The 12,220-nt window shown below is 50.9% G+C and overlaps 1 protein-coding gene and 1 pseudogene across 1 annotated transcript in view; both read right to left on the reverse strand.

Moving 5' to 3' along the window:
* Positions 1-424: 424 nt before the first annotated feature.
* LOC100687530 lies at positions 425-2,058 on the reverse strand (annotated as a pseudogene).
* Positions 2,059-6,885: 4,827 nt separating this feature from the next.
* The window catches only part of PHLPP1 (PH domain and leucine rich repeat protein phosphatase 1), a 206,821-nt gene continuing 201,486 nt past the window's right edge, over positions 6,886-12,220 (reverse strand). Inside the window, 2 exon segments of the mRNA XM_038525861.1 lie at positions 6,886-8,981; positions 9,942-10,170. Coding sequence (XP_038381789.1) covers positions 7,848-8,981; positions 9,942-10,170 — 1,363 coding nt within the window. The 3' untranslated portion in view covers positions 6,886-7,847.

A 12,220-nucleotide genomic window follows, 5' to 3' on the forward strand; every position in this document is an offset into this window, starting at 1 on the left:
TAATTTAATGGACCCAATTCTACCCTTTGAATGGACCAATTTTATGACTTTCTAGAGAAGTTTTGAGTTGGGGATAGTTTCTCTTGCTGCTGCTTTCCATGCCTTAAGACAAAATTCCTAGAAACAAGCAATTAGAACCTGATCTCTCCAGGATCAAAGAGAGAGAGGAGTCAGGAAAAGGACCTCTTGTCACTTTTTAAAGGCCCCCAGTTGCTATGCTTTGCAGGATATGGAGGAAGGGGGTGCACAGTGGAAGAGGACAGAATCAGTCCCAACAATTGTGTTGAACATTTCTCAACTGTCAATATCAAGAACTAACTTCTAAAATACAAGCTTATAAACAGAAGCCATCCAGCTAGTGGTTAACTAGTGAGTGTGCAATATAGTCAAGTTTATAAGCTGTGCTTGTAAGACCACATTCGTCTTATTTACATCTAACTTTAATATAATTCATTCCTTTATGGGGCATGTAAGTGAGCAGTGGAGAAAGTGGTGCATCTGCAGTACTGGCTGGTGCTGAGGATTTCAACGCTTCCAGAAGATGCGGGCTAGGGAACTTCATTAGGCACCAGAGGTGCCTCAGCTTTTGTTTCAAGCTCCTGTTGTGCAAATTCTAGTCTTGGTTGAGGATAGTCTCCCAAGTTTCTTGAGTCTCTCTCTGGACTTTCTTTTTCTATTTCATTTTCATGAATGATCCTTGATCCATGTGTATTTCCAGCTCAAGGGTTCTTTCTTGTAGGGCTGTGGTAGAGGGGTCAGTTTCAAAGGCCTGGTTATACTGCTTAAGGGAGTCCGGATTCCAGCTTTGGGGTCCATTTTCACAAACATATGGTGCTGGCTAGCAACTGGCAGTGCCTGCCACGGACGGGGTGTATTGCTCTTCAGCTGGCAGGAGGAAGTGATGGTGTAGGGAGTCTGGGAATAATGCACCCACATAAGCAGGTCTGTACTGGGTTGGCTTGCTCCACTGTGTTCCCCAGGCAACTCGAACCCACACAGCATTCTCCTCAGTGTCTTGGAAGCAGACTCACATTTTCTACTGTTCCCTGAAGAAGTGTCTCAAATGAACCTTTGACTTGTTCCATATCAAAAAGATCAAGGTCTTCACCTGGTCCTCTACTCTCTGAAAAACATCCCAAACTTTTGGTGCCGATGAAGTGGAGTATGAGTGGTGTTTATAGGGCTGCATCCTGGGGACTGGCATGCTTCTCCTCACAGAACAGAACTCAGTCCTGAACAAGAGATTCCTTTCTTTGCCAGAAGTCTATGGTCTGCAGTTGATTCTCAGACAATCAATCAATCAATCAATCAATTTCCCAGACTTGGAGGATTGTCATCTTTCAGACATTGGGATCTTCAATGTGGTTCTCTTGATAAATTCGGCAATGGTTTCATCCATCTCTTTGGTGTGTCTGTCACCACCAGGCGTGTCTCTTCTCTTGCTGCTTTTAAAATTCTCTTTAATCTTTGACATTTTAATAATTATGTGTCATAGTGTAGACTTTCTTGGGTTCATCTTGTTTTGAAACTCTGTGTTTCTGGAACTTGGAAGTCTGTTTCCTTTCCCAGGTTAGGGAAGTTTTCAGCTGTTATGTCTTCAAATAATTGTTCTGCCCCTTTCTCTCTCTCTCTTCTCCTTCTGGGTTCTCTATAATGTAAATGTTTGCTCACTTTCTATTGTCCGAGAGCTCCCTTAACCTATCCTCATTTAAAAAAAATTTTTTTTCTGTTCTGCTTAGGTGCTTTCCACCACTTTGTCTTCCAGATTGTTGATCTGTTCTTCATTTTCTAATCTGTTGATTCCCTTGAGTGTATTTTTCATTTGTTACTGTTTTCTTCAATCCCAACTGGTGTTTTTAAATATTTTCCATCACTTTGTTGAAATTCTCAATGAGTTCATCCACTCTTCTCTCCATCCCGGTGAACATTTTTATGAACATTACTTTGAATTCTTTATCTGGTAGATTGTTTATCTGCACTTCATTTAGGTTTTCTAAGGTTTTGTCTCATTCTTTGAAGTATATTTTTCTGTCTCATTTTATACTACTTTCTCTATTGGTTTCTGTGAATTAGGTGGAACAGCTACTTCTCTTAGTCTTGATGGGTTGATCGTGTGTGGAGGCCCCCTGTGTAGACAGCGTGTGCTTGGTGATGCTGGCTGGCTGCAGCTGTTGTGGTCCTAGGCTGGGGGTCTGGGATTGCTCTGTTCGGGGCTAACCTGGTGGTGTGGCTGGAACTGAGGTTGGCGTGGGCTGGAGCAGCTGCAGGGCTTTCCACACACAGGGTGACCTGGCTGGATGCTGAAGGGAGTCAGCCACGAGCCTTGTGTGGTCCCAGGGCTCTACATGCAGGTGGTGTGTAGGGGGTATGGCTGGACCTGGGGGAGATCTCTGGGCTCTCTATGCAGGGGCTGCCCTAGCAGGGTGTCTGGAGTGGAGGTGGGCATGGGCCAGGGGTCCAGGGGGCTCTGAGCACAGGATGACTCTAGGGCAGCTGGAGGTGAGCCGGGCATGGGCCAGGGGTTCCAGGGTGCTCTGCACAGGGGACTTCTGGGGAGTGACCTGTTGAAGTGACACAGGACAGCAGTGTGGTGACACCAGTACAAAGTATACCACCTTGGGGAGCTGGTTGGAGCTGTAATGAGTGCCATCTGGGGTCCTCCTGGTGGGATAGAGAGGGCTGCTGGAGTCTAGGAACTGGTGGCTCACTGGGTGTCAGGCCAGCTAGGGCCCCGGCTCCTTTCTCTGCACGAAGGTGGGAGCAGACCACAGAATGTGGCCCTTGGAGCCCCTGACCTGGCAGCTGTCTGATGGGGGTTTGGGTCTGGTTCCCTTTTATTTCCATTGCCTGTTTATACTGGGGCTTTTCTCCTGGCTCCACAGCAGTCTGCTCATGGCCCCTGGTAGTATCCTCACTGCAGCTCTGAGCATCGGGCCCGGGGTTCCCTTTGTTGCTGAGTCTCTGTCTCTCCTGTCACTCCTTCAAGGGCCTCGCCATCGTCGTCATCTCATCGTCCTGTGGATGCTGCTCCTCTTCAGGGCGATTGCTCTGTACACAACTGTAGATCTGGTGCGCCAGCAGGAGGGGAGTTCGGGGCATTCCTGGGTTGCCACGTGGGACTGAGGATCCTGAAGAGCTATATTTAACCTACTGAAATGTTCTAGGAAAAGGAATATTCCAGCAATTCTTAAAATGTATTCTTGGCCCTAAAACAAATAGAGTTTACTTTGTGTGCAAGATTTATTGCTGGCTTACAGCACAGATTTTGATTAAACGGAACACTGATCTAAGAACCTTTAAACGTTAATTGTGGAGTAGTTTTCTTTAAGACCCAGAACAGCAAATGACCTATAAATGAGTTTACAAAGTCAATGTCTAGGGGATCCACATTTGGGAAAATGACTTTTGTGCTCATTTCGACTTTTTTTTTTAATAGATAAGCTTAGTATTTAGAGTAAAGTAGTTTTTGGAATAAGACCCAAGTAACAGTAATGACTAGAAAGTCATTATAACTTTAGTGTAAAGCCAGTTTTACTTCCACCTCTCTAGAAATAGAGGAATGACAATGGGAGTGGTTTGGTTGGTTATAACCAGATAGAAGAAAATTGTCTGCTGTTTCCCCCTTTGAAGAGGCTAGAACCCTGTGTCTCTGATTTGGAATAAAACAAAGGGACTCATGAACCAGAGCCCAACCAAAGCAGTGCTTGTTCGGGGGCACTTAAATTTAGGGCGGGGGACAGCATGGCTTTCTACTTTAGCCCACAGCCTAGAAGTGGAAGGAGATGAGATTCCTTTGCTCATTTCCTTCTGCCAAGGAAGGGGCAATATGCAGGGTCTATGGTCCACCTTCACACAGGCTCAGTGTGGTGACCCCATGTGGTTGGCACAGCCACCCTTACACCCAAGCCCCTGTGTGGCCGTCCAGTGCTTGGATGGAGTGATGGCTCGATGCCGGTGCCTCTTGAACGTGCTGGAATGGATGGACATGGGGAATGAGGAGGGTGTGCGGTGCCTGGGGAGCTTGCTTCCTGTTACCAGTCCAAAGCTCTGTCTGCGACGTGTAGTTCACACTTTCACTTACTGATCAGGGCAACAGACTTGCCAAAATCAGTCTGAGTTTGGTTGTAATTCTGCTATGGGGTGGGATGGGGGGTGGGGGACACCCTCTACGGTCATCTTTCAAATATGCAGTAATATGAACAGGTTCATGATAGCTGAAGGGCAAAAGGGAAATTAAAAATCTGCATAAATTTGCAGAAAATTTATGTTGGAGGAGGAACTAAAAGAAATTCAGTGGTTAAGAAAGGAGAAAAGCCGATTTTCTCTACCATTACTTCCTCTCTGCTACCTGTAACAATCCCAACAGATGTTCCTCTTAAGGGTTTTTAATTTAAAAAGCTACTTTTTGCTGTGTTGCCGATTATCTTGTCTGATCGTTGTTAGTTCACTTACAGCCGTGACACTTCCACTTACGTAAAGCAATTCGTAGAGAGGAAAGCCTTAAGTACGTACCTGGTTTGATCACGGGGGAGGCAGGCAGGGCAGATAATACAAGCCCCACACTTACCAGAAATCCTCCTGCACGCGGGTGAGTTCACAGCGTCCTCCACTGAGTGCTCACATGCGCGTCGACACGGGCAGGAGCTGGTCTTTATCCCCCCACCGGGCGGAGCGGGCGGTGAGCTGATTCTCAGAGGCTGAGCTGTAAGATCTGACACGCGTTGTGGACTTTTCTTTCTTTCATCAGGGGGGTGGGGAACCGATGGATGCTGGAGCCCGACTTCCGCTCTCCGGGCAATGCTAGGATTCTGGCTACACCTCATGACAGGTCCCCTGGTCAGGTTCCCACCTTCCAAGGCCCAAGGCCCATCTACACTGGCACATCACGTGGTTTACTGCAGCTTCCCTGCTGGTTAAAGGGGGGGGGGGGGTGGGGGGTTGCTCACCATCAGGAGGCTAGGAAAACCAGAGGGAACTTTGTTTCTTCTGGAAGAGTGGAGGAAGGATAAAGATAGAGAAGGAATCCAATCTCACCAGCAGGTGGTGCTGTGACAACAGAAATCAAGAGCAACCGGGTCAGCCAGGTTGGGTGTCTGGGCTCCAGCGCCTGGGTGACCCCTTCAAAGCCAGTGGGCACACGTGGGCACACGCCTGGCAGCATGTGGTTGACCAACACCAAACAACTTCTAGGTTCTTCCATCGGACCCTTTTGGGTCTCCACAAGGCTGCAAGCTTGCTAGGCTTCTGCTCTAACCCTTTCCCAATCCCCTGGCCTTCCTGGAGGAAGCAGGGAATGTAGCAGGAGAGGCTGCTCTTCTCTCTCATACTCACTCTGGAGAGCCCTTGGCTTCAGGGACCTTCATGTGTTAAGCACTTTACAGTTTTATAAGCAGTTCTACCTGTATCATTAGATGCCACATTGACGAGCAGAAGTGAAAAGAAACTGCTCAGAAAACCAACTGGGAGCCCCAGGCAAGCGCAAGGAGACCCAGAAGCACAGCTCCCCGTCTGGCCACCTAAGATGCGCTCCTCCGTTATCTTTCATCCACGAGCTGTGTACCCCGAGCTCCTACAGGACGAGACCTTGCCCCTTCTGTCTGCGGTACCTCACCTGTGGTGTGTGCTCAGCGGGACTTCATGATCTAATCAACGGAGAAGTGAGCTCTGACTGGACCCAGGAAAACACCAGCTCCAAGTCTGTACCGCTTCTCCCACCCCAGCCACCGAAGTTAGGACATCAGCTAAGTCTTTCCACGGTACTCACCGATCCCAGTGGCTGCCCCTGGCACCAGTAGCTGCTGTGGGATCGACCCGTCATGGCATCTTCCAATTATTGCTGCCTCAGTTGGCCACACTCACGCAGCAAGCGTTGAGTCGTGTGGCAGCGAGCCGCAGCGTGAGTCTGGGTATGGCCCAGGGGCTTGGGGAACTGAGGAAGTCCAGGAACTAGCCCACATCTTCTGTAGTGAACAAGGCACTCTTGTGAAATTCCGGAGCTTTCTGAGTATGCCCTGATCCCTCTGGAGCAGAGCAAAGACTAAGGAAGGCAAGGCACTGGGGGCTGGGTGCAGGAGCCTGAGCTGGCTTGGCTTCCTGTCTGGGCTTGGGCAGTCTTGTCCCTTGGTGCCTGGTCCCTTACTGGGTGGAGTTCATTCTTCTATGATCTTAGAGCATGTGTACAAGTAGCCGGACCCAGAATGAAGCACCGATGTTACCAAGGCAAGGCTGGTCTGCTCATCTGATTTCTGCTCCCAATGAAAGAGCCAGACAGTCCATCACTGAGTCTACGCAATGAGAAATGCTATGTGCCCTGTCCTGGCCCTGACCTAGCCAGGGACCACTGGGAAGCTGGTCCATGGGAGACAGAGATGATTAGTAGCATGTTTAACATGTGGTTCAAGGGATGTAGGGTTGGGGTGAAGGGGGGTGCTGCAGTCAGCAACGTCAGCTGGCAAAACCGGATTTCCCGGTGGACCCCACTGTGCCATCGTTCTGTCTGCGAGCGGTGGAGAGGGGGGCAGCCGCTCCTGACTCTCGCTCTTCACATAAAGGTCTAGTAACCTGTTCATGTGGGTGGAGGGGCCCCTGAGAGAATTGGAAAGAACTTGGCTTTGTGGGAGCAGTTTCCCCAGGGATCTCCTCTATACAACCTCTATCTATCCCTGCGTGATGAAGCCTTTCTATTTCCTGCTATTAAGAACAGCTCTGCAGATTGTGAACCATAGGGTTGATTTCATTAGCGCATTCAACATCGGCTAACCAGTGGGTGTTTTCCCTTAAACAAAACTAGTGGCCCCACAGTTACACCCATTCATTCCAAACCCAAGTTGGGTATGATCTGCTAGAGACACACCTGGCTCCCGGGACAAAAGCAGATGAGTCCAATACTTGTAAATTTTGTATTTATTATAACAAAAATTATGACATGTTCATTTGTGCATTCTGCTTTAATATAACTCTTGGTATGTAAATGATCTAATTGAACGCTATACAATCATGCTGATTGTGGCAGCAGTAAGGAACACAAAAAGTGTCTGCAAAAGTCAGGAGGGTTGGGGGGGGCGGTGGACAGGGGAGGAGGAAAAAAGGTGCAGAGGCCCCTGGGGTGCAGGTTTGTTTCTAGTGGCCTAAGGTCCACCCTATCTGAACAGAAGTGCTCTTGGCTGCTCAGCCTTCACACTGCGGGGTGGGCAAGGGAAGGGGAAGGAAGAGGAAAGTCAGTGGTGTGGGCTGTGTCCTTACGCCAAAACTACAAAACATCTGAAGCGTCACTATACAACACTGAGCTATTTACAATAGAAATTTCTCAATCAACTGTTCTCTCAGAGAAAATTAGTGAATCCCAGTGACTTAAGTCACCTGACAGAGTAAAGCAACTCCTAGGAGTTAGTCTCCATATTCTACAAATGTCTATCATTTTCAAGACAAAAAAAAAAAAAAAAAAAAAAAAGCCTTTCCCCCAAAGAAATACAGAATTACAATATTATTAAATCATTTAGCACTGGCAACCTGCCCTGCCTTCCAAACAAAACAACAAAAAGCCATTTTAAAAAATATTACATTATCATTAACTGTTTCTCTGTAATATATTAAACCTTTTGTTCTTTGTCTTTACACATCTGATATGTTAGGGGAAGAGGTTAACAAATTCAAATCATATTGGTAAAGCATCACTAGAAGAAAAGTGGTAATTGTTTTTAAAAATGGCCAACAGAAGGAGAACCTACAGAGGAGGTGCCAGGACAGGGTGGGGGCGTGGGAGAGGGCGTGGAGTGAACCCCTGGTTTAACGTGAGCCTGGGAGACTCTTTCTCGGTTAGTTTATTTGCCAACGGGCGTCCGGGGGGGTCATAGTGGCGTGTCACAGTAGTCCGGCAGCGGGTCCCCGGGGCTCGGCCTTGGCGCCGGCTGCAGGCCCGCAGGCTGCTGCTGCTGCTTCATCATCTCCTTGACCTCCTCCTCCAGCTCCGGGGGGATGATGAACTGGTCCTCGGGGTCCGGCTGGGCCGGCGCCGCGAAGTAGCCCCCGGGCTTGCGGAGCGGCGCGTCGGCGGCCACCTCGATCACGTTGTGGCTCCTCTCCTGGGGCGCCACCGAGCCGTTGGGCCTGCGCCGCCCGATGGTCCCCGCCGCGCCGTCCGGCCTCCGGGGCAGCCCCGGCTCGTCCTCGTTGGCGCTGGTGACGATGCCCTCGTCGCTGGCCTCGGCCGGCACGTGCAGCAGGCGCTGCGCCTCCTTCTCCCTGGCGCGGCCGCAGTGGATGTCCACCTCGACCTCCACGCGGCTGCCGTTGCTGAAGACGCCCTCGATGGGCTCCTCGTCGTCGCTGTCCAGGCCGTTGTCGGAGAAGGCGCTGGAGAAGGTGGCGCTGGACAGCTGGCGCTGGAAGGCGCTGGCCAGGCCCCCGGGGTGCAGCGTGCAGCGGGGCTCGCTGGCGTAGGCCGGGCTGCTCTCGGCCAGCGCGCCCGACGGCGGCTCGTCCGAGGCCGTGGAGCCCACCTCGCTGCTCATCTCGGACGTGGACAGCTCGCTGCTCATCTCGGAGGCCATGCCGCTGCTGGAGGACGGCACACCCAGCGCGTCGGCCGGCCGGTCCTTGATCACCATGCTGACGGACGGCGGGAAGATGCCGGGGCTGGGCGGCGGCCCGGCGCCCCCCGCGCCCAGCTCGCAGCAGCAGAAGCTGTCCTCCGTGACGCTGAGCTGCACCACCACGGCGCTCAGGCTGTCGTGGCAGCCGTAGCTCTGGGCCAGGGTGCACAGCTTCTTGGCGGCGGCCAGGGCGTCGGGCACGTGGCGCACGGCGGCCACCGCCTCCTCGCTGGACAGGCTGTCCCACAAGCCCTTGCTGCCCAGGATGAAGAACTCGTCCTGGGGGGTCAGGGGCACCGACTGCACGTGGGGGCGCGGCACCACGCTGGGGTGCAGGAAGGTGTAGCCCAGGATGCGCGTGGACTCCGTCACGCCGTTCACCTTGCCGTCCTGGAAGGGGAGGGGAGGGGAGCCCCAAATCGACATTAACGCAGGTGGGTGGCCGGCCAGACTCGCTCATCTCCTCCAGGGCATCGTGAGCTTCCACCGCGGTGGCGGGGCTGCGCGCGGCTCTGTGGGAACCTAGGAACCCGGGGCCGGTGCGTGGCTGCGGGGAGGTCTCTGGCGTCCCGCCCCAATTTCCACGCACACAGGGTGTGCTCGGCATCTTGCCGTGAGTCAGTGACCAGAGCGAACTCCGAGGGCCCAGGCTGAAGGAGCGTGTGAAGCCCTAGGACACACTTACTCCAGGGTTTCTCAACAGTGTGGCCGTACCCTTGGGGGAGCCGTCCTGGGCACTGGGATGTGGAGCAGCACCCCTGCCTCTACCTACCACACGCCCAAAGCACTCTCCACTCAGCTGTGAAAAACCAAGGTCTTCAGACATTGCCAAATGTCCCCGCAGAGGCTGGGAGTGGGCTGGGGTGCAAAAGAACCCCTGGTTAAAAGCCACTCACTGCCTTACTCAAAGGGAACAGGAGGTATGAACCAAAAATCACAACTGGCTACACTTACACAGATACACTGGCCCTGGAAGACAGGATGGATACGTTACTGTCCCTACTTTGCTGATGAGAAACTGAGGCTCAGAGGCTTACAGGTTCAGGCTGCAGCTGCAGAGCCAGGATCTGAGTACCAGCAGTGTGGCTTCTGGAGTGGCACCCTCGGGCACCAAACCAGCACCTTCACAGAGGGGGCTTGTGCGTGTCAGAGGAGCTAAGGGCCTGAAGCACTGGGCATAGCCTCCGACGCAGGGAGGCCATGGAGAAATGCTTTATTGTCCTATGCATGATGCCTTCAGACCTCTTGGACAAAGGATTTACTTTGTGACAAGTTTGGAAGTTTGCTGATCCTGCCGTGACCCCGGCCCCATCCTCCCCACCGCTCTGAGGAAAACCGTGCTCTCCTCACCTCCGTGATAATGGCCTTGTGCTGTTTAATTCTCTTCCGTTCTTCTTCACAGCTCATGACGTATGATCTGGACAGAGGCAACGGCTTCCCGTTCCGACAGAGAACCGTTTGGCACTTGCCCACGTTAGCAGAGGTCAAGGTGAAGGATCCTCCTGGGTCCACAGGGTCATGCTTGATATGACAGAGGACAGCAGCACCTCCAAGTTTCTGTCCGGCTGTTCCAAGTTTCCTGGAATCCCAAACCCAAACACAGCCTGTCACATGTCAGTTTTGCTAATTCAATAGGAACAGTGGCCCCTGGGCAGGGCTAGGAGGAAAAATAGAGCCTGGAGGGTCCACTGGCCTCTTTCACCAAAGTGCTGTTCAGTATCTCCAAGGAAAAGGGCTTATGGAATCTGACCCCAACCCCACCTAGGGATCAGTTTCCCACCAAAGGAGCCCTTGGCCTGCTGCATCCAGCCTGCTGCTCCCTTATCCCCAGGCTCCACGGACAGCAGGAAAATAGCCACTTTCCCCCCTACGCACCTCTTTAAATCTCCTCTGCTCCAAGCAGAAGGAACTGAAGGGCTTGCTTCAGCAGGTACACCTGTACCACACCCCCAGACAGGTGTACTTCAAGATGACCTGGCCACCCTCTTCTCCTTTAGAAGGATGTTTGCTGGGATGAGCCTTTCATTACTGGACCACTCATGTTTTTGCCTTATATGGGGAAGACTTTCTAAACCAGTATTATCTATTCCAGAATATTCACAGGAAGGACATTCTAGTGACCAGGCTCCAAAGTGCTGGTGATATACCCCTTTTATTCGTGACCCCTACTCTATAGACTGAGCACACAAAGCACTTACAAGTTCTGACAAAAGGAGCCAAGAACTCCTCTCACAAGCCCCGTGGATGGCACTACCCCCAGGCGCCTGCGGATCCCGAGTGGCACAGAAGCAAGAAGGCTAAGACGGACTCCTCTGTTTATAGGGGCAGACCGCAGGCACTGTCAGCTCCTATCAGCCATCCACATTAGGCGAGCAGCGGTACCAGCAATGGAAACTCAGGCTGCCTACTTGAATGAGTTAGGATGTCATGCACAAGGAGACACAGTTCCTCCAATGGCTGAAAAGATCATCCATATCCCATGTCCTCTTAATGGGGAAAATAAGAAGCATATAAATGGCCCTGGAGATGGGCTGACAATTTGGGTCTTTAAGCTCCGACCTGTGGACATCCATGACTGGACCGGCAGGCACTGCTTGCTTCATTCCAAGGCACAATGATTGCTCTTAACAGAAACCAGAAATTGGATGGTAGTTGTGGAACAGTATAGCTGGGAAGAAATCTGAGGTAGGTTTTTTCTTTTTTTTTTTTTTTTTTAAGATTTTATTTATTCATGAGAGACAGAGAGAGAGAGAGAGAGAGAGAGAGAGAAAGAGAGGCAGAGACATAGGCAGAGGGAGCAGCAGCTCCATGCAGGGAGCTTGATGCAGGACTTGATCCCAGGACTTCAGGATCACACACTGAGCCAAAGGCAGATGCCCAACTGCTGAGCCACCCAAGCATCCTGAGGTTCTTAATTCTTACTTGGTGCTCGCATGTCTATAAAAAGATCTCTTTGGGATGCCTGGGTGGCTCAGTGGTTTAGAGCCTGCTTTCGGCCCAGAGTATGATCCTGGAGTCCTGGGATCAAGTCCCACATGGAGCCTGCTTCTCCCTCTGCCTGTGTCTCTGCCTCTCTCTCTCCGTGTCTCTCATGAATAAATAAATAAAAAATCTTAAAAATAAATAAATAAAAAGACCTCTTTAGGGTGGGAGTATGAAGGGCGTGTATGCACATGTATGTCTGTGCATATATTCCCCCCGCCCCCAGGACACAATGGTGGTAAAAACAGAAAAAGATCGATCAGGGTGGTTGTTGGACCATCCTTTGGAGTCTTATTGCCCCAGGTCAAATTCTGGTTGTGCCATCTACTAGCTCAAAAGAAAAATTTGTTTTACTTCTCTACCTCAGTTTCTTAGTAAAGTAAGTGCATTTTATCCAGAGAGATGATGTTATGGTATGGCACAGTGAGGTATTTAGAACAATGACTGGTAGATAGTATGGGCTCACTAAATATTATCTATTGTCAGTATTTAATTGCTAATGGTACATGCCCACTAGAATATGAAAGTCGGAGGGAAGTCTAGCAGATATTTTTTCTATTGCTGTTATGAATTGACTTCCTCTGGCAGATTACCATGGAGGGAGAAAGGAGAACTCCTCATTGTTCTCATGACCTTTATCACACTCC

The sequence above is a fragment of the Canis lupus genome, chromosome 1 (genome assembly GCF_011100685.1).
Source record: "Canis lupus familiaris isolate Mischka breed German Shepherd chromosome 1, alternate assembly UU_Cfam_GSD_1.0, whole genome shotgun sequence".
NCBI classification, from domain to species: domain Eukaryota; kingdom Metazoa; phylum Chordata; class Mammalia; order Carnivora; family Canidae; genus Canis; species Canis lupus.